The sequence below is a fragment of the Meles meles genome, chromosome 4, assembly GCF_922984935.1.
Source record: "Meles meles chromosome 4, mMelMel3.1 paternal haplotype, whole genome shotgun sequence".
Lineage (NCBI taxonomy): Eukaryota > Metazoa > Chordata > Mammalia > Carnivora > Mustelidae > Meles > Meles meles.
In genome coordinates this window covers 43,389,356-43,410,451 of record NC_060069.1, presented here as the reverse complement: position 1 = coordinate 43,410,451, position 21,096 = coordinate 43,389,356, and the positions used below count along the sequence as shown (strand labels likewise).

At 52.2% G+C, this 21,096-nt stretch overlaps 1 protein-coding gene across 2 annotated transcripts in view; it reads left to right on the top strand.

Moving 5' to 3' along the window:
- Nucleotides 1-18,256, top strand: part of MUC4 (mucin 4, cell surface associated) — a 55,886-nt gene extending 37,630 nt beyond the window's left edge. For both annotated transcript variants that reach the window (XM_046003845.1, XM_046003844.1), the window contains 18 exons: nt 1,064-1,152; nt 2,834-3,013; nt 3,213-3,338; nt 4,092-4,211; nt 4,536-4,744; nt 5,239-5,329; nt 5,783-5,950; nt 6,504-6,605; nt 7,008-7,241; nt 8,277-8,414; nt 9,818-9,999; nt 11,691-11,850; nt 12,723-12,902; nt 13,365-13,438; nt 14,545-14,609; nt 14,694-14,932; nt 16,945-17,107; nt 18,002-18,256. In XM_046003845.1, the coding sequence (XP_045859801.1) occupies nt 1,064-1,152; nt 2,834-3,013; nt 3,213-3,338; nt 4,092-4,211; nt 4,536-4,744; nt 5,239-5,329; nt 5,783-5,950; nt 6,504-6,605; nt 7,008-7,241; nt 8,277-8,414; nt 9,818-9,999; nt 11,691-11,850; nt 12,723-12,902; nt 13,365-13,438; nt 14,545-14,609; nt 14,694-14,932; nt 16,945-17,107; nt 18,002-18,197 (2,716 nt within the window). In that variant the 3' untranslated portion in view covers nt 18,198-18,256. The remainder of the gene's footprint in view (nt 1-1,063; nt 1,153-2,833; nt 3,014-3,212; nt 3,339-4,091; nt 4,212-4,535; nt 4,745-5,238; nt 5,330-5,782; nt 5,951-6,503; nt 6,606-7,007; nt 7,242-8,276; nt 8,415-9,817; nt 10,000-11,690; nt 11,851-12,722; nt 12,903-13,364; nt 13,439-14,544; nt 14,610-14,693; nt 14,933-16,944; nt 17,108-18,001) is intronic.
- Nucleotides 18,257-21,096: the final 2,840 nt, after the last annotated feature.

The following is a 21,096-nucleotide window of genomic DNA, read 5'->3' as shown; positions in this document are numbered from 1 at the left end:
CCAACCCCTCTTGACCTCTCAAGTATCATAGTAATACCAGCCAACATTTATTATACAAACTACTTAATATGCATTATTTTATCTAATTATCACAACCCATGAAGGAGATACTCCTTACTACCCATTCTACAGGTAAGAAAACTGAGGTAAAAATAGATCAGTAATTTGCCCAAAGTCACAGAGATGGAAGTGGCAAAGCAGGAACTTGCACCCAGATATTTGAGGCTGAAATCTGCCTTCCTGACTTCTGTTGGGCTGAGCATTAGTCCCTCATCTAGGGGAACCAACAGCTTATGTGTGTTCAGTGGGAAAGACAGAGAGTAGAGGGAGGGAGCCATGGACGGGGCCATGGATTCCTGTGTGTGAAGGTGACTCGGTCTCTGACAACAGTTCTCAACCACTATTTCCAGATGCTGATGTGTGCAGTCAGTTGTAAAGGTCACATGATGCGCTACTGGTCATTGATGCAAACTCTCTTGGATGGTGTTCAGGGTTTCCCCTATAATTCTATTGCTTTCCCTTGCTTTTTGATGTGCTATGAAAGAGAAAGAAGTAGAATTATTCCACCAGCTAGGGATTGCTCACTCTCCTGAGTAGCCCACGGAGGGTGTCCCACCCATGTGCCTCACCCATCCTGTGGCAGAGAGGAGGAAAGTCGGGAGTCACTGCTCAGAGGCAGAGACTGGCTCTTAGCATCACAACATCCGGTCCCCTCCCCAGCCCTCTGTCCAATTCCCCCATTGAAGGGAAACTCATCAGAAGGCCTGAACCCTATTGTGTGCACACCCCTGCCTTGTGCATACTTCTGGCAGTCAGCGGTCAGCTATAGAATAAATCAGAGCCTTCCTTCCCTTTGCCCCCCCATCTCTGCCCTCTCTTGCTTGTTGCTGGGAGTCAGAGATGCCAGCTGCCTGATGAACTGACTGTGTAATGACTGGTATCTAATGACTATGCACACTGAGTGACAGTCTGTCTCACTGGTGGCATGAATGTACAACTCGTTGACCCAGAGGAAAGACCCCGTGTGTGACGGAGGCGTGCGATTTTTCCCCTTTGCCTGCAGTGGAGACGGGCATTTTGAAAACAGCCCACTGACATCCCAACCACTGTGGCGGAAGTATCTACCAGACCAATTCCTGAATTCCAACTCAGGTAAAAGCGCCACTTCTTCACACACGAGCTGGACTCCAATCCTCTCTGTCCTCAACTCCAGGAGTCATGAGAGTCCTAGCGAGGCAGCCCTCTAGCATCTCCACTGCCCCGGGGCATCCCACACACAATCTGACCCACAAGTGCAATCAGGCCTGCATCTGGTACCTTCTGTGCCGTCACACAGCACAGTCACAGCCGGGGCTATGTCTCCTCCCTGGGATGAGCCAAGCCAGGTCTCTCGGTAGGGGACCAGATCCTGGAAGTGAGGACAGGGCTGTGCCAGGAGGTGGGGGTATGAATAGGCCGTTAGGTCCAAGTGTCCTGTCCCAGGGCTGGAATAAGAACCCAGATGAGAGCCGCAGGCAATCTACGGGGGGCGGGGGGGGGGGGGGGAGATCCAGAAGTCTGGCATCTAGCCAGTCATCATTTATTGAGCACCTGCTGGGTGCCAAGAGCACAGGAATAGGAAGGAGGCAGAGAAAAAAAGGAAAAAGACTGACTCTGTTTGCCCTCAAGGAGCTTTCACTCTGTTAAGAAGGCCAGGGCTTCCGTATCAGGAGGCTCCATGGGACATGACTCAATCTGTTGTCCAGAGGCCCCAACGGGACAGAAATTATAGTTCCCAAAATGTGAGTTGAATGTAGGAGAGGTTAGCATTGGAAATCAGCCATGTAGATTGTGAAGCATAAATCTACTTCTCTTTGCTCTGGGACAAGAACTTTTGGTACACAGAAGCTATGTCAAATCGTGGGTGCCATCTTGTGGAGAGAACTTCCCTGTCAGATTCTGGGCCATTCTATCAAGATGCATCTTCTTGTGACCTAGAGGGCACAATACGATTGTGTGTGTGTGTGTCTGTGTGTGTGTGTGTCTCTGTGTGTTTGGGGGAAGAATATCTGATTTGTTTCCCATGATATCAGGACATTGTAGAGAAGATAAAATAATTATTTTTTCAAAACCTTAACAAATTATAGTTATCTTGACAATTTCTTCTTTTGTGTGGGAACAGGCTCAAAATCTAATACATTATGTCCTGTTGTGTCTTATTGGACTCTGGAGGCCCCTTCTCACTCCTGGCTTTTGGGGTGGGCAGTATGTAACCTACAGTTAAAGCTTAAATTCAAACCCCTGGCAGGGTTTCTTCTCCCAGTTACTTGCCCCTTCTGAGGATGGCTTCTGGGCCCAGAGGATGCTTCCTCAGCCTCATGGTGCTGGAGCAAGCCCCCAGCTGGCTGCTGTCCTGGCTACTTTGGCAGTCTGTGCTGGGGGAGGGGGAGGGTCAGGGATGAAAGCCAAGGTCTGAGCTGGTGGCTGGTGGCGCCCCTTAGTGAGATAGAGGACGCATGAGGAAGGACGAGTTTGGGGAGATCGGAAGGCATTGGAGTTCAGAGGGCGGACGGGAGGGTTGGAGAATTGGTGGACAGAAGCTCAGGGCTGGGGTCTGGCTCTGAGTGCATGCAGGTGAGTCTGCTCTGCCCAGCACTTGTCCCAGGGTTTTAAGGGCCTCTGGATGTCTCATAAAAGGGGCCAGTCTGAACTGCGTCCCTTCCTTGGAGTTGCTGTCCAGAGTCGGGGTGGAGGGTGGCGGCATGCGGAACGTGCATTGATGAGTTAGGCTGCTAAAGCAGAGAGCTTGTGGCCCGAGGCCCTGGGATAACCCCTCCTTCCTTTGCTGCTCTAGGCGTCCGGGGCCTGCAGGTCTATAGCCTACATGGGGAAGAAAGGCCCAACTACCGTCTCCAGTGCCTGCAGTGGTTGAAGAGACAGCCTTGGGGGCCCACATGGGGCTGGAACCAGATCTCCTGCCCTTGCTCCTGGCAGCAGGGACTATGGGACTTACGATTCCAGCCCATCAGCATGGGTGATGCCCCCTTCCTGTCTCCTGGGTCATCCCTGCCGTGCCCCTTAAGCCCACCCACCAACCCTCTGCTCACACCTGACCTATTCCTTCCAGGACCCCTTCGCCACCTCCCCGAACCCCCCACCTCACCCCCACTTCATACCCGCCCCTACCTCTCTTTCCAGACCTCTGGGCCTGAGCATGTCTGTCCTTGTCACAGGCTGGTGGGGTCTCGGCAGCAGGCAGCTGTGCAGCTTCTCTTCCTGGCGCGGGGGCGTGTGCTGCCGCTACGGGCCCTGGGGCGAGCTCCTCCAGGGCTGGACAGTGCATGCTCCTTGGCAATTTGGTAAGTGTGTCTGCAGAGATCTCATCCCCGCCTTCTCTGAAGCTCTCTCTACCCTTCTCTGTCAGAGACCAGGCCTGGGCTCCCAGCCAAGCAGTGGCACCCGAAGAAAGAAGCCTTTTTTCCCCATTCCCTCCCAGCTGCCTCCCCTCTTTTGCCACTAATTTCCTGATCTTGTAACGTTGGGAAGCTTCCAATATCCCTTCCAGCTGACCTCCTGGGGATTTACAATCCAGTGCCTCTCGCCCCATCTTCACTTGGCCCCCAGCCCCAGACAAGAGTGGAGACTTCTCTCCAGGGAAGGAGAGGGGACCGAGTCTGATCCTGTCCCTCTGGACCCAGATCAGCTGACTGTCACCTCCCACAGAGACCCTCCAGAGGAGCTAGAGAGCACAGGCTTGGGGGACCAGGGTACTGTAGCTCCCCCCTCTGTCCCCTGCCACCCTGCTACCTCCGACAATCACAGCAGCCCCCATGGTACCCCAGACCATCAGTCACGGTCTTCCAGGGGGACTCAGACCCACCCTTCGGGAGAGAAAGCTCCGAGCCCCCCGGGTGCACCCCTGGGGCTCTGCTGCACACACAGCTCCAGCAAGCCTACAAGGGAGACAGTGACGTTCAATGGCCCGAGGCCATGGAGCAGGGCAGGATCTGCTCCAAGTTGTGCCCGACTCCCGTGTCATCCTGCCTCACCAAACCTTCCGCCAGGCTCTGCAGGCCCTCTGTCTCCCTGCCACATGCCACTCTTTCCCCCAGACCAGGAGCTGGAGCCATGGGACTGGTGCTGCCGCTGGAATGACAAGCCGTTCTTCTGTGCCCTGTACCACCAAAGGCGGCCACGCATCAGCTGTGCCGGGTACCGGCCCCCGCGGCCCGGTGAGGCTGCTGGGGCCCCACGGGGCTGAGGCTGGGCCACTGGGGAGGGACAGCAAGCTTCCTGGGGCAGGGCCATGGCCACCAAGTGGAGATGGTCTAGTGTGTGGCCAGAGGCAAACAGGGGCTTTGTACCTGGAGTTGGAGAAGGGGTCAGGGAGCGGAGATAATGATGTAAATTTTGGCAGGGGCACAAAAGTGCAAGAGGGCCTCTGGGGATGGTTCTCTACTCCATGAATGTCTCCCAGGCTTGAGTTGGAGGCAGTGGGGGAATCCCAGATCCTTCCCTGGCCGGTCGTGCCATTGTGGTCTCTTCCTTTCTTCCAGCCTGGATGTTTGGGGACCCTCACATCAGCACCTTGGATGGTGCCAACTTCACCTTCAATGGGCTGGGGGACTTCCAGCTGGTCCGGGCCTGGGATGGAAACTCCTCGTTCCTGCTGCAGGGCCGCACCGCCCAGACCGGCTCAGCCCAGGCCACCAATTTCATCGCCTTTGCAGCTAAATATGACACCAGCCAACTGAACCCCATCACAGTAAGTGAAGCAGGGGCCCCAAGGAGGAGAGGAAGAAGGAGGAAGGGGATGGGACAGCAGGAAGGGAGGACATGTCTGGCCAGTGCAGTGGTTTGAGAGTCAACCCCAGAGACAGTGGGATTCGGGTCAGAGCTCCGTCAGCCACGTGATCCCAAAGAAATGACGGAACTCCCAGTGACTCAGTTTTCTTGTAGCAAAATGGGGAGAGTAAAATTACCTACCTCACAGGGCTCTTGTGAGATTTAAATGAGATCATCTGAGAAATGTTGGAGAGGGCTGTCACTGAGATGGTCACAGTCCCGTCAAAGGTAGCTGATACCAGGGAGCTCCAGCCCAGCCCCTGCTGAGCCCTCTAAGCCCTGAGCTAGCACAACTTCGTCATCCTTCTACCTCCCTCTTCCTCCGGGGCTCGGGTCCAAACCCTTGCAGCCTTCTATCTCAGCCTCTGGGCCCACTTGCAGGTCAGGCTTAGACCCCCTCCAATTCCCATCCAGGTCCGATGGCTCCTTGAGCCCAATGACACAATCCACGTGCAGGTCAATAACCAGACTGTGACATTTGAGACTAACCGTGAAGACCCAGAAGGTAGGCTGGGAGCAGCCGTCAGCCCCCTTCTGCTTCCCTGGGTCAAGCTTCAGTGGGGGCGCCCAGTGCCCGGGAGCAGCGCGGAGGCAGGGGCACGGGGCGGGGAGGGGAGGGGAGGGCGGGGAGGAGGTCGGCAACCCCGCTTCACCCCCTCTTCTTTCATCAGCTGGGCCTGGGTGGCTTCTTCACCTAGGAGCCAGGCATTGGGCTTTCCCTCCTCACGTCTCTCCTTCCTCCAGGGCAGTGATAGCCTCATGCCCATCTCTAGTCCCCAGGAAAGGAGGGGGTGTCCTGTGAGGTTGGCTCCGGGCCACCGGAGAAGGTATCCCAAGGCCACCCCCGGAGCTGCTCTCAGAGTCTCCCCTCTGCACCTTGACCCTTCACTACTGCCAAGTCTTGGGCCCGCAGGGTTCTAATGCTAGTTTCTTCCTCTTCTATCTCCCAACCTTCCAGGCCGGGAGATGTTCAATACCACTGGCATCATCGTGACCCGCAATGGCTCCCTGGTGTCAGCCACCTTCGACGGGACCGTGACCATCTCAGTGATTGCCCTCTCCAACATCCTCCATGCCTCCTGCGGCCTCCCGGAGGAGTATCGAAACCGCACAGAAGGCCTCCTGGGTGAGAAGCAGGCAGGATTCTGAGTCTGAGGCAGCGGCAGCAGAAGGAGCGGGGACCCCAGACCACAGGCAACTGCCAGTCCAGTTGGCCTGTGGGTGTCCCAGGCTGAGCTTCTCTTCCTCGGCCTCCTGGGAACAGAACCCTGAGGCTGTGCAGAGGTGGGGAGGGACAAGGACTCTCTTCAGCTTGCTTTCAGCCTTACTTTTTGTCATCTTAAAGCTCCGGTTCCAGGGAAGCTGAGGGGGCTTTGAGGATGGGCTCTGGGGAAGGAAGAGCCAGCAGCTGCCCATTCACTGCCTCCAGCCCCACTTCCCCTCCCTTCTTCCTTCATTTCCCCCTCCTCCATCCCCGAGACAGAGGGGCGGGCTATGAGGTACGGTCTTCCTTGCCCCTCCCCACCTCTGAAAGGACTGAACAGAGAACAGACGCAACTGGAAGAGGCCTCCCAGGCCCCCTCCTCCCCGTCATACCCTGAGCGTGCCCCATTGGATGCTCCCCAGGGAAGGGGAAAGTCACAGACCCAGGGTGGTCAACCTCCTACTCTGACCCTCAGGAGTCTGGAATGACAATCCAGATGATGACTTCAGGATGCCCAACGGCTCCACCATTCCCCGCAATAGCACTGAAGAGTTGCTTTTTCAATATGGAATGACCTGTAAGTCTGGGCCTCAGAGTCCTCGGGGTAGATGGGGCCGAGCTGGGATGAAGGAAGCATTGCCTCCCTCAGCCTGTGGGAACCAGACCTCCATCCTTTGTGAGGGAGAGGTGGAAAGGCCAGGAGGAAATGCTGAGGATTCTGGGGCCCCCCAGATTTGTCCCCTCCAATCCCATCTCAGCTGCATTTCTCTTCCTGGAAGAGAGGACAAGGGCAGTGGTGGCCTTCACTCACTAGAGTAGGGATTTACAGCCTCAAAAGACAGAAGTCACTCCCTCCCTCCGCATCTCCCTCCCTCGCCCCAAGGCATATAGAGTGAGTGAGGGCAAGGGGTGGACACGGCCAAAATCATAACTGGAGACCCATCCCTGCTCCCCCCGCCATTGCCTCCATATGTTTTAGGGGAAATCAGTGACACAAGACTCCTTGGCAAGAGAGATGACCACCTGCCTTCCAACTTCACCCCTATCTTCTTTTCCCAATGGAGGGGAAACGAAACCTTGAATGACACGCTGGTCTCCGCGTGTGATGGAGACAAACAGTGCATCTATGACAGCCTGGCCACAAGAAGCGCAAGCACCGGCCTGAGCACGAAGATGCTCTTCAGAAGATACCAGAAGATGAACACCACCCTCAGTAAGTGGCATGAAGCAGAGGGAGGCGTTGGCGGGGTCGACAGGGGTCGGCTGGCAGATAAGGAGCACCCCCCTTCATGGCATTCCTTTAAGCTGCACATTCAAAAAAATTAACAGATTCTTTTGCTCTGTTATCCCTCCCACGACTCCCCAGCTCACTCTGTGATGACTTTCAAAGCCCTTTCCAACATGACCCCAGTAGCAGTCAAACTCCTCCTCTACTTCTCCCCGCCCTGCTCCCTCTACCTCAGCCCCACTGGCTTCTCGGTGTTCTTCAAGCACACCAGGCTCACTCCTGACTCCAGACTCTACACACACTGTTCTCTGCCCAACACCCTTCCTCCAGATCAGCCCCACGCTCACCCCTCACCCCCTTCGAGGCTCTATGCAAATCGAGTCATCTTCTCAGCAATGCCTTTCTTGGCTAGCCTGTCTAAACTTTCACGTTTACCCATACTTCCTGTTCACCTTCCCTGCTTTGTTTTTCCTCCTTAGCACTTGAAACTATCTAGCATATTTTCTAATTTTCACAGGTATCTTTTTTTATTATTTGTTTCCTGCTGTGTCCTCACTACCTAGAACAGAGACAGCCATATGGTAGGCGCTCAATAAAGGTGTTAAGTGACTGACTGACTGAATGAATGAATAATGACATGAAAATAGCATTTCCACTGTATTCCTCTATTTCCTGACATCTGGAAATTAGCCCATCTGGAGATTAGCCTGACCATTTCCAGCCCTCTCCCAATGGGAAAACTCTGTGGTGGTCGGAATGACCCTAGTCTCTGATTCACATTATACCATGCCCAGCATACACTCTGATTAGGAGGGAACTTGACCTGACCCCACCTTGGAGGGGAAGATAAAGAGACTCTAAATAGAACCCCGTCCCGCTCTACAGAGATCTGAAGGCAGGTACACAGAATAATTCCTGCTTCCAGAGGTGGATCAGAGCCCTGAGAACGCCTCACACAAACCAGAAGACTAGACAAAGAGAGAGGAGGCCTGGAGGCAAGAAAGTGTCTTTGTGTTTCAGATAAGTACCCACCCTCAATCAAGGGTCTGCATGTGGTAGAAGCCCGCATGGGGCAGACCACGCGGGTTCAGTACACCAGCCACTCTGAGAAGGTCACATTCACTCTGAGGAACAGCAGCACTGACTTCAGGATCTTTGGTAAGAGCGCTTGGCTGCAGGTGGAAGGGACGAGGTCAGAGTCAAGCTGGAGGTAATTTGGCATCATTACACGCTGGGGAACTTCATGGCCCTTTTCTATCGGTATATCCAGGACCCGCATATCTGAGAACGGGCCCTCTGATTCAGATAGTGTCCCCAGTGAATCACAGTGACGGTCTTCTGGCAATCTGGCCAGCTAGCTATGCTGCTTCAGGGCCCATACAAGTGATTCAAAGGTCATTTCACCTCAAATCCAATGACATGCAATCATCTTTAGCCAGTTTTATGAAATTACCAAATTATTAGAATAAAGTATAACAATTTTAAAAATACTAATCTACAGCATTTTCAAGTCTCTTAAAAGAAGGATATAAGGTGGAACAGAATTTAAAGATACAAATACCTTCATCTGGTATGTTTCTTATTATTTTTACGTTGGCCAGCGATGTTTGCCTTGTTGACTTTTCCGTGCTGGGACCAAGCAAAGCCTCATTCTCCCTGTCAGTAATGGTGTGGCGACCCCTAGTCCTATAACCATGATCTGGGTCAAAAAGTCAAAGCCCACAGGATGCAATTTACCTTCTTTGGCCAGCACCAATTATACTAGTGACTGATCTTTGCTAAACCAAAGCCATTAGGGACCTTACTTGAAGCTCAGAGCACCCCTCTCTGCCTCATTTTGTTTGTGTGCGTTAGAAGGACTTCTTTGTGTGCACCCTCCCTGGTGCTAACCAATGGCATCAGGAGATTTTCCTCCTCCCATGGGCTCCTCTCCTGCAGAGGGACAGCCTGGAAGTTACTCTTGTCTGTCCCCTACTACCAACAACTCTCAAACCTCTATGTTAAGGAGACCTGCTTATTTTCTTGGACACTGTAAGTAAGACAGGTTTGGATCAGAAGAGTCCTTGCTGATATGTAGCAATGTTTTCACTGTAGTCTGGTGTCAAAGGTCTACAAAGTGAGATGGGTGGGCAAGAAATCAGGGCAAGAGATGGGGCTGCTGGGAAGGGGAAGCCAGTTTCGTGTGCAGTGTAGCTTGGAGCAGGGGCAGGAAGATCCTAGGTTTATGGCCTTATTCTCTGTCCCTCCTGGGATGTCCCAGCCTGAGGCAGGCACAGGCACGGTTGCTCTGGGGTCTTTTCAGCGGGCAACTACCTTCCTCTGTGAAGAGTCCCACTACAATCACTTAGTGGGGCTCATGCTACCTCCAGCTTGGCGTATGACCAGGATCATTCCAGGAAAACAGCCTAGTGCGAGGAAAAGCCTGATGACATTTGAGGGGTGATCTGAGAGAGGTGTGGGAAGGCCAACATCAGCACTAGGGCTGTCAGATGCCAGGATGTGTCAGACTACACAACAGTCAAGGCTCCCAGCTCTCCATGGTCTTGTCTTCCCTGGGGCAGAGAATGGGACGTTGCTATGGACGCCAAAGTCGTTGGAACCATTTGCTCTGGAGATTCTAGCAAGAAACGTCGAAGACAACTTGTCATCTGTACTCCAGCCAAAGACAGTGGTCTGTGCCTGCGGGAAAGAAAGCCAGTGTGTGTACAATCTGACCAGCCGGGTGGGCGGTTCCTCCCTGGAGGTGAGTGTTGGGAGGAGCAGGGGAGGGAGGTCTCCTTGTTGAGAGGAAAGGCAGTGGGAGCTGAAGGGATGTCATACTTCAGTCCCACTGTGGTAGCGTGTGTGTTGGGAGCTGTAGTAGACGAGGAGTGTCAACACCAGTCTCAGGTTTTTATCTCCTAGCTCCCATTCTGCCAGGTTTACAGGAAACATCTACCTCAGCAACCTTTAAAACTCCCCAGGGGTTCCCAGATTCACAGTTCTGAAGACTCATTTATTTATTTGAGAGAGAGAGAAAGCAAATTGGCGGAGGAGCAGAGGGACAGGAGAAGAATCTCAAGCAGACTCCCTGCTGAGCAGGGAGTCCAATCAGGCCCTCGATCTCACGACCCCGAGATCATGACCTGAACCGTAATCAAGAGCTGGGTGCTTAACTGACTGAGTCACTCAGGCACTGCACCTCCTCACCCCACCCCAGACAGTTCATGGTTCTAGAACAAGGCATGGAGAAGTAGGGGCAGAAAGGCATCCTTGTGGTCCCTGGGCATGAGACTACACAGGTCACAGGTTCCATGTTCCGTCCTCTTTGGTCCCAGGGAGGTGCTCTCCGGCTTCTGTGCCCCGCTCAGACACAGAAAACCCAAGTTCCCATCTGCTCAGAGGCACCACACAGCCATTTCTCTCTGGGGTCTCTTCATTATGGTGTTGGGAAGAGAGAGGCAGATCCCCTACAACGCTGACGAGCCCAAACCCCTCTGTTTTCTCTTTTACTGTCTCCTTCCAGCTAAAAGAAGGATCTCTTCATTTTGGAGAAAATCTTTATTTCTACAAGTCTTAACCAAGACAGTTGGCCTCAGTCTAGGAACCTTGCCCCTTTCTTTTTTAAAAATTTTGTTTTTCTTATTTTGTTTGGGTTGTAAAGCAGGAGCCATAAGGGGAAGTGTTTTGCTGGCAGTACCCCGCCACCCCTTCAGCCCTTACACACAGCCTTCCCCTCAAGGATGAGCACAGATTCCCTACTTGAATGGGGTAGAGGTAGAGTAGCCCAGAGGGTAGAAGACAGGAATTAAGATTCTAACTGTGAGAAACAGATTAAAATCAATATATTATTTTAGGTATCCCAGAATATCCAGTCTTGGAAGTAGAAAGTGTTGGGGGGTTGCATTTTCGGGAGATTTCTAGAGTCATCTCCGTAGGGGTGTCAGAATAGAGAGGCCAGGGGGCTGGACAAGGTCTGGGGACTCAGTAGCTGCCTGCGCCATTTTGCCGGTTGCTGTGTGTTCTCACAGTGCTTAGCAGTGTGGCTCTGCCTTCTTGGTTGAGGAGTCAGCCAGGGAGGATGGAGCAGGAAACTGAGCTTCTGTAAAATCCAGGTTTCAAGGGATAGTAGAGTATTTGCTCAGCCCCTGTCTTACTCTAAAAAGGGCTTCTGGCAAGGAGATATGGTATGGCTGAGATCCCAGGGCTGGCACCAGGCAGAGGGGCCAGAGGATAGGGGTGTGGAGGGAGGAAAGGCCCAGGGAGGCCCAGTGGGCTTGGCAAGGATATACAGGACCACAGCCTGGTCAAGAAGGTGCTCAGTAGATGCTGGCAGAATTAAGACAAGGACTCGAGGTCCATGGATTCTCAGACCAGAGGGGTCAGTACAGAAACACCCAGAAGCCTTCAGTGGTCCAGCCTCCTGGCTACCCGGTAATCAGCAACCCGTTCCAGGTGGCCAGCTGCAAGTGTGACGGGAACACCTTTGGCCACTACTGCGAACACTCTAAGAACCGCTGTGAGGAGCCTTGCTTCAAGAGTGTGCAGTGCATTCCTGGGAAGGGCTGCGAGGCCTGCCCTCCACACCTGACTGGGGACGGGCGTCACTGTGCAGGTGAGCTGGGGACAGGGCCCCGGCAGTAGGAGACTCTGGGGACAGTGGAGGCCTGGAGGGCCTAGGGCATGGGGCAAACCGTTTCTCTCCCTTTTCCAGCAAGTGTTTAGAATACTCAATACAGTTGGGTATGGTAAGGAGGTCAGGACGTCCAGGGAGGTGTGAGGCTGAAGGAGAAGAGATTGTGCAGGCGTCGGGGAGTGGCGGGCGGGGTGGGGGGGTGTAGCCTGAGGTCCTGATGGGGGAAACCTGGGCAAGATACTGAAGATGGCCTGGTGGGGGGCGGGGGAGGGCAAGGCAGACGTCCAGCAGCAGCCCGGGAACCAGAGGCAAGCTGGGGCTCTCAGGCTCCTCTCCTATATCTTCAGAGACACAAAGCTCAGCATCTCCACATCTCAGTTGGGCCATCTGGGGGGCTGCCACGGGCATCTGGTGGCAAGGGTGAGTCCTCTCTTTGAGTCTTCCTCCCATTCCCTGCTCCTTGACCTCTGAGCCACTGGAGTCCTGCTGAGGGTAATCACCCGGAGGCTTCACTAAACCCCCTACAGTGCTAGGAGGAATTCTAGAGGCCCCCATTTCTTCTGAGAGGCCAGAGCGGGTAGAATATAAGGCAGAAGAAGGGAGGGAAGTGCAGAAAGCAGATGTGCCATTCTCTCAGCAGAAGTGGGAGAATACCGATCTGGCAGAGGAACTTTCTGGAAGAGGGGGAAGAATAGTTCGGGGTTCAGAGCAATTCAGAAGCAGAATGTGGACTGAGCAAGCTTTGGGGAGAAAGAAACCAAGCCCATCCTAGAAGGAGATTTCTGTGGGCTGGGGCCCCCCAACTGCTGCCCGACCTGGTCTGCTGACCTCACCCCCTGCTCCCTCCACAGCTCTGGAGACCTCTCCCCTCTGTCAGAACAAGTCCTGCCCTGTGAATTACTGTTATAATCAGGGACACTGCTATGTCTCCCAGGCGTCGGGCTGCCAGCCCGTTTGCACCTGCCCCCCGGCCTTCACAGACACCCGTTGCTTCGTGGCTGGGAACAACTTCACTCCAACCCTCCATCAAGGTACCTCCAGATGCCTTCTGCCTCCACAATTCTCTCACCCTGAGGGGAGACGAGGGACCTGGGTGGGGGAGCAGAGCTCAATTCCTCCAGCTCACAGGGCAGAACGTCAGATCTCTCTCAGGTGAGCCGAAGTTTCCAGCTCTGGGAGCGGGTGGCAGTGGGGGGAGAGGGGAAGCCGGGGGGGGGGGCAGCTGCCGCAGCATGAATTCCAGGTCTCAGAAGTGCATTGAGGAAAGACTGGAGGTCACCTCGTGGCCCAGAGAGTCAAGAGTCAGGAACCCTTGACCACAGTCAGAAGGGCCCTAGGGTGAGGGTGATCAGACTCAGCCCCTTCTCCTGATTCCTCTGGTGATTTTCTGTCACCGTAGGATGGGTCCGTCTCCCTAACTTGGCCCAGTGACCTTCTCGGGTGAGTCTATGTAAACCGTGAGGTGATTGTGAATCTGCTTCTCCCATTTCTAGACCTTCCCTTAAGAATCATCCAGCTCTGGGTCAGTGAAGAAGAAAATGCCTCTGTGACAGATGTCAATGCCTCGGTCAGTGTGCAGGCCAGCTCTGGATGGGGGAGGGCGCTCTTGGCCAGTTGAGGGCAGAGTCTTAGCCCTCACTGATGTGTTCTGCAGCTAGCCATCCCTCTGGATTCAGTTGCCAGAGGAGGCTGGAGCCTCCTGCGCTGGCGAAGCCTGGGGGTGAGGAAGGCAGGAAGCCCCAGGACAGAGATCTCCAAGAGGACTGGAATAACCAGACTAGGGTCTCAGGGAGCCAAGTCCCCCCAGCCTCTCCTTCTAAGTGTTCTTAGAGACCTGCTCTGGGGTTTCATATGGTAGAAACACAAAAGGCATTTCACTTTCAGGAAGCCTTCCCAGACTTCCCAGAGGGAACCAGCAGCTCTCTCTTCTTGGCTCCTAGGCCCTTGTCCATTCCTCAACCACAGGCAAAGTCACACAGTAGTTGAATTACTGAGGCTCTTGAACCCTACACACCCAGGTTCAAATCCTTGCTCTACCATTCCCTAGAGCAGATGTAATCACGAGAAAAATTATTTGCTGTTTCATCCACAAAGCAGAAATAATAATAGCACCTATGTCTATGGGCTGTGTCAAGGTTTAAATGATAATGTATGTAAAGAACTCACCACAGTGTCTAAAATACAAGTGTTCAAAAATTATAATAAGAAGTATTATTACTACAGCTACTGGCTCACAGCACTCCACTCCATGAGGTTAAAATCTGCTGTCACTCGCCTATTGATCCCGCCCCCCAGCTCCTGACCATCCCCGAAGTCTGGCTACACATAATCAGTGCTCACTCTCCGTGTGGGGAGAGAATGTGTGGGTGAACCAGGGAACAGAGGCAAATGTAGGGACCATTCATCTCAGATTCTCCCCTTGTCATTGGACGCAGGAAGGTAGGCCAAGTCCTTCACTCACCAACCAACTCTGACTGAGCAGGGACTCATGCTGGTCAGCAGGCTAGGCTGGGGTGTGGGTCTGCAGAACAGGATGAGAAGCATTCTACTGGTCCTGGTGCTCATGTGCAAAGAAGGAGCCAGGCGGGAAGAAATAACCACAGTACAGTGGAAGGGATCTCCTCCTTGAACTGGGCCTCACTCCTGCTTCCCCACCCCCATCCTCTGCCTCAGGTGGCCTATAGATTGCGCAACCTGAATGTGCGGGCCTTTCTCCGAAACAGTGAAGTGGTACCAAGGTAAGTGGGACTGTCCCCACCGGGTCCCCAGGTCTCGTCCCTCCACTTGCACCCTTCGTACCTCACTGTACCCCTCCCACACAGTGATTCTGAGACAGCGCCAGCATCCGGAAGTTTACTCAGACGCTGGAGGGTCATCTCGGAGTTCCAGTACCTCCCTCACGGTCCTGTCATTGACTTCCTCAACACCCAGCTGCTGGAGGCAGTGGTGGTGGCGTTCTTACCCCAGGCCTCGTGGAGGCAGTGGAACAGAAGCAAGGGGCCCAGGACAGATGTGAACTTCCACCCCATCTCCAGGGACGACGTGGAGAGTTTGTTAGCTTGTGAGTCGCTCTCCTGGGGATGGTCACGGGAGAACTGAAGGAGGAGGTACACGGGGAAGGTGATCACAGATCTTCAGCCCATGCAACCCATGGTGGAATGGTTTTCAGAGAAGCCAGAAGGAAGTAATTTAGGTTTTCTGTTGGTGATTTTTGAGAGAGATTGTAAACATTTGAGCCCACCAGCTTTCTAGGTTCAAGAGCAGGAGCACAAAATCCTGCTTGATGAATCTCCAGGGAGACAGTTTCACTGAGCTGTGACTCTAATGGCCACCTTCCTGACCATCACTGCTGATGGCTTTCTTTCTTTTCATATAATTGTTAATGATTTTGTTAAAATACCACTGCACTTTATAAACATAAACAGGGACATCCCATTTGCCTTTGCCCTCCAGCTAGAGGATATTAAGTAGAAGGCTGGAGACCTGGCCAAGAGATTTCCCCTCCTTGAAAGGTATGACCCTGGGCAAAAGTCATCCCCAACCCAAGACTTAACACCTCCACATCTGAAAAATGAGATGGGATTTCTGAGGTCCCCTTTAGCTGGGATGGTCCCTGATTATCCTGGAACAAGAATGAGATCAGTTGGTAAGCACACCAGAGAAGGAAGGGAATAGACCATCCTATTTTGGGAGTGAGGCAGAGAACAGGTCAGTGACCATGCCAAGCCCAACAGAAGCTGCTGCGTGACTGGAGGGTGGGACCAAGCAAGAGCTTCTGCTCAGACGTGCCTCCTCCCTCCTCAGGGCAACAATGTACAATCCTCCAACTACTTTGTGTATGTGCGATAAGGCGTTAGGGGTGGGGATAAAGGAACAACCAACCCAGACCTGACTATGCCTTTTGTTAAAGAAAAAAAACCAAAACCCCCCAATAATTTTTATTATGTAAGCACAATATGTTTCTTATATAAACTTGAGGAAACACAAATTAACAAAAAGAAAAGAAAAAATCACCTGTGTTTCCAATCCCCAAAGGCAAGTCCATTTTTGCACATAGCCTTCTAAATGTTCTTCTATGCATAGGAATCTCCACACATACCAGTATTTTTTATAATAAAGGGATCAAGTAGGGCAAGCCTCTTGGGTCCCCTCCCTCTTCAGGAGCTTGTACTAAAGCTCAACAAACTGCTTTGTTGCCCACCAAAAAAGGGGGGAGGGGATCAGTAGTACCTATTGTTTGATAACCTCATTACTTACGCAATTGTGAACATACTGTTTTTTGTTTTGTGTGTGTATTCCCATTTGATATATTATTTTATCACACATTTTAATATAGTGTGCTTTATTTTATTTTAAGATTTATTTATTTATTTTAGAGAGTGAGCAAGAGCGGGGAGCAACAGAGGGAGAGGGAGAGAATCTTAAGCAGATTGCGCACTGAGCCTGATGAGGGGCTTGATCTCACGACCCTGAGATCATGACCTGAGCCAAAATCGAGAGTCGGATGCTTAGCCGACCGCACCACTCAGGCGCCCCTAGTGTGCTGTATTTTAAACAGAATGTTATACCCATAGTGACTGACTGTGTATTGAGTGCTCACTGTGTTAGGCAATGTAATGGATACACTAGTATATATTCCGTCCTTTAGAATTCGCAGCAAGGTCGGTCCCAAGATTATCATTTCCTTTTAAACATAAGGAAACTGAAGCTGAAGGAGTTAAGGAATTTCCCCCAAAGCACACAACTAGTTAATAGTAGAGTTTGAATTTCCACTTGGGTCTGGTTTACTTCAAAGCACATGCTCTTTCCACCAATGCATTTTCTTTCAACCAATGCATTTTCCACCCCATGGTGCTTACTGGTTGTAAAATATCCCTTATTTAATGCAATCCCGCCTATTAGACCCGTTGCTACTATACACCGTGCTTCTCCGGACTTTCATGAACGTACGCACTGGTGTGCTTTTCCAGTGGTTCCTCAGGGTAAATGCCCGAGAACAGAAACCTTGATGGGAGAGGTATCAATTTGGGGTTACCGATTGCTCTGCCCGCTCACCCGTGTCCTTCCTGGCAGTGAACGTGAGTGTGCTGAAGAGTTACTTCAACTGCAGCAGCTACAAGGACTACAGACTGGTCTACAGTCCCCAGAGTGGCCTCACCTGCGTGTCCCCGTGCAGTGGCGGCTACTGTGAGCATGGAGGCCAGTGCCAGCACCTGCCCCAAGGGCCCCGCTGCACGTGAGTCGGGGAGAGGGCAGGAGGAGCCGAGCTGGTGGACTCCAGCCGGGCAGAGATACTGCAAGGAACCCCAAAATGACACGGTCCCTTGTGGGGTCTCAAAGTTAGGGCAGAGCGTCCTTTACAACAGAGAGAGCCGGGATCATGGAAAAGACAGGTGAGTGCTCACTCTGTGAGGAGAATAAAGATGCTACATTATCTCTGAAACTCAAACTTAGCCACTGGGTAGGCATTAGCGCCATTTTAGAGAAAAAAAAAAAAAAACAGGTGAAGAACCCGCCCCACGTAGCTGGTGAGTTCGGTAGGGGGATGTGGGTTCCAAAGGCAAACTCTTCCACCCGATTTGGCTTCTGGGGTGAACATTCTGCTGTCTCCTGTGGGAAAGGCACACACTGCTTTGTGTCTAGGCCCGGCCCTGCCCTTCGTTAAGAGCACCCGTCGGGGGAGGCCCTCTCAAACAGGCGTCTTAGGACCCTGTGATTCGTCAGCTGTCGGAGGGCCTCCAGAGAGGGGAGCGCACTGAGTCTACAGGCCAGCTAAGGAGGAGAAGGGCAGCACCACCCTGGGGCTCTTGAGGCGCATCGATGCCCTGGGTCTTCCCTCGTGTCCACTACAACCCCAGATCCCCCCACCCCAAGCCTTCTCCTCTCCCAGGTCCAAGGAGGGCTGGGAGGAGCTGGGGGTCTTATCTGCACCTGCTTGCCAGCAGCCGGCCCCACCCCGCCGGCCAGGTGCAGCTGCGCCCAGGTGCAAGGCCAGGTGCAGCCCACACCAGTCCCCGCTACCCGGTGCCACCCTGCATGCCCGCCGGTTTTCCTAGAGGGGAGCCTGGACTGTTGTGGGAAACCTCCTGGGGCCTCCCTGCTGCAGCTGAGTCCCTGTCTCTGTCCACAGCTGTGTGCCCTTCTCCATCTACACGCCCTGGGGAGAGCGCTGTGAGCACCTGGGCATGAAGCTCGGCGCCTTCTTCGGCATCCTCTTCGGAGCCCTGGGCTTCCTCCTGCTGCTGGGGGCCGTGGTGTTTGTGGTCTTGCGTTTCTGGTGCTACGGCGGGAACCACTACTCCTACCCCCTGGACTCTGAAAATTGAGGCCTGGCCCCAAAGGGGCAGCAGTGGCCTAGGATACCTCAGGACCCACCCAGCCTCACCCCGACACCCCGGCCACGCTCTTCCTTTGAGGAGACCGGAAAGAAGAAGGTGCTTGAAGGCGGCTCAGGATTCTTCAAGGGAATGAATAATAAAGACAAGATCACACCTTGTCAGTAGACCCTGGGACAGACAGGAAGGGGCCATAAAGACCACCTAGTTAAAGGATGGATTCTCTCACAAATGTACCCACAAGGACACTGACGCACAAACACACACACGTCAGAGTTAAGAATGAAGTGATCACTCTAAGTTAAAAACCATTTGTATTAAAAAAAAACAAAACAAAACCAACCCTCCAGTTTACTTCTAATTAAAGTCTATTACAGTAAAATCCTTCAGACTTTTTTTGTTCCCAAAGCCATGGGTTCCTCTTGGGATTTTCCTCTGGTGGCTGAAGGGCTAGGCACGGGGAGTGGAGGAGCTGAGGTGGGTTCAACCCAGGCCCTATTCAGCCCACACTTACTCTTTGTGGGGAGGCTTCTTGCTCCAACCCAGGCGGATGCTTGCTTTAGCCTCCACACATCATTTTCTCCCCCTTCCCAGGGAAAGAAACACAAGCCAAAGCCTGGCCTTCTGAGGCCCCCAGATGGAGTAGCCTAGACTCAACCAGGAACCCTCGCTGCCTTGCTGGTCGCTGTCTCTCAGTTCCAAAAGGATAAATACACAGTGCCTTTACCTATCTGCTTCTTGTCCCCACTGTCTGTGCTCCCCAGATGAGGGATTAAACCATTCCAGCTTCTTTTCCAAGAACCAATCTGAGAAGCATGCCACCCACCCCTTCCTTTGACCTGGAGTACCCAATCCCTAATATATTTTCTCTGTCCTTTTCTGAACCCCACTAGAGTCTTCTGAGCCTCTCTACCCCGCAGTCCATTGGCCCACTCTGCCCATTCCCAGCAACCTGACCAGTTTCCACCTCATCTTCTCTCCTAGCCTACAGAACTTGACACCTTTCTGGTGTAACAAGTCCAACAAAAAACCGGTCCACAACTCCTGGGTCTAGAATACCTCAATTCCAACTCTGTGCGGAAACTGGGTAGCTGGCTCTTCGTCCTAAGTCCCAACTGCCTGGAGGGGGACTCTGATTAGCCCAGCTTATGTCAACTGTTCATCACTAGTCCAAACAAGTGTGGCCATGGTGTTGGAAAGCAGGTCCCATGATATGAACCCGGTGCTCAGCCTCACTCTCGCAGGTGAGCAGGTGGTGTAGGAGGAAGCTCAGGAGAAACATGATCTCTGACCTGAGCAGAGACTCCTAACAGTCTGCATTTCAGAGAGAATGACTACTCCCAGCAGACAAAGCCCCTCCCATATGTGTAAGGTTGTGGCTTTACCCTCAGCTGTCCCAAAGGATAATCAAGTCTCCATAGAAAACCATGTTTATTTAGGGCTCCTGGCTGGCTCAGTTGGTAGAGCATGCAACTCTTGATTTTGGGTCATGAGTTCAAGCCCCATGTTGAGTGTGGAGCCTACTTAAATCACACACACACACACACACACACACACACACACACACACACATTTATTTAATCCTAGCATTCATTTTTTTTTTTTTTAAGTTCTTCTTGGGGCACCTGGGTGGCTCAGTGAGTTAAAGCCTCTGCCTTCAGCTCAGGTCACGATCTCAGGGTCCTGGAATCGAGCCCCCACCCTGCTCAGCAGGGAGCCTGCTTCCTCCTCTCTCTCTCTCTCTCTCTGCATACCTCTCTGCCTACTTGTGATCTCTGTCTGTCAAATTAAAAAAAAGAAATAAAAAAATAATAAGTTAAAGTTCTTCTTAAAGGTTATATTTATTTGTCAGAGAGAGAGAGAGAGCAGGAGAGCCCAAGCATGGGGAGGGGGCAGTGGGGGAGAAGCAGACTCCCTGCTGAGCAAGGAGCTCCATGCGGGATCCTGGGATGCTTAACTGACTGAGCCACCCAGGCATCCCCAATCCTAGCATTCATTTAACAAGAATTAAGCACACAGCCCAGATGGATTCACCGGTGAATTCTACCAAACATTTCAGGAAGAAATTCTACCAGTCCTCTATAATCTCTTTCAGAAGACTGAAGCAGAGGGACTACCTCCTAACTCATTCTAGGAGGCCAGCATTACCCTAAAACCAAAACCAGGAAAAAAAAATAAAGAAAAAATTATACAGCAATATCTCTCATGAACATAGAGGCAAAAATCCTCAACAAAACACTAGCAAATAAAATCCGACAATGAATAAAAGGAATTACATGCCATGACCAAGTGGCATTTATTCCAGGTATGCAAGACTGATTCAACACTCAAAAATCAATTAATGTAATCTATCACAGCAACAGAATAAGGAAGAAAAATCATATGATTATACCAATAGTTGCAGAAGAAACATTTGACAAATTTAAACACCCAAATTCTTAGAATGAACAGAAACTTCCTCAAGTTGATTTTTTTAAAAAAATCCTACAGCAGGTCTCCTGGGTGGCTCAGTCTGTTAAACACTGGACCCTTGATTTCAGCCCAGGTCATGATCTCAGAATCATGGGATCGAGCCCCACACTGGACTCCACACTGGGCATGGAGTCTGTTTAGGATTCTCTCCCTCCCTTTCCCTCTGCCCACCCCCTCTCTGACCATGCCTGCATGTGCACGCACACAATCTCTCTCTCTCTAAAAATAAAATAAACTAAATTAAAAATTTAAAACCTACAGCTATCACACACAAAAGGAAAGTGGTACTGAGGGGTGGGCAAAATGGTGAAGATGAAGAGCTAGAAACTCCCAGTTATAAAATAACTCAAGTGTTGTAATGTACAGCATAGGGAATACAGATAATAATATTATATTAACTATATGGTGACAGATGGTA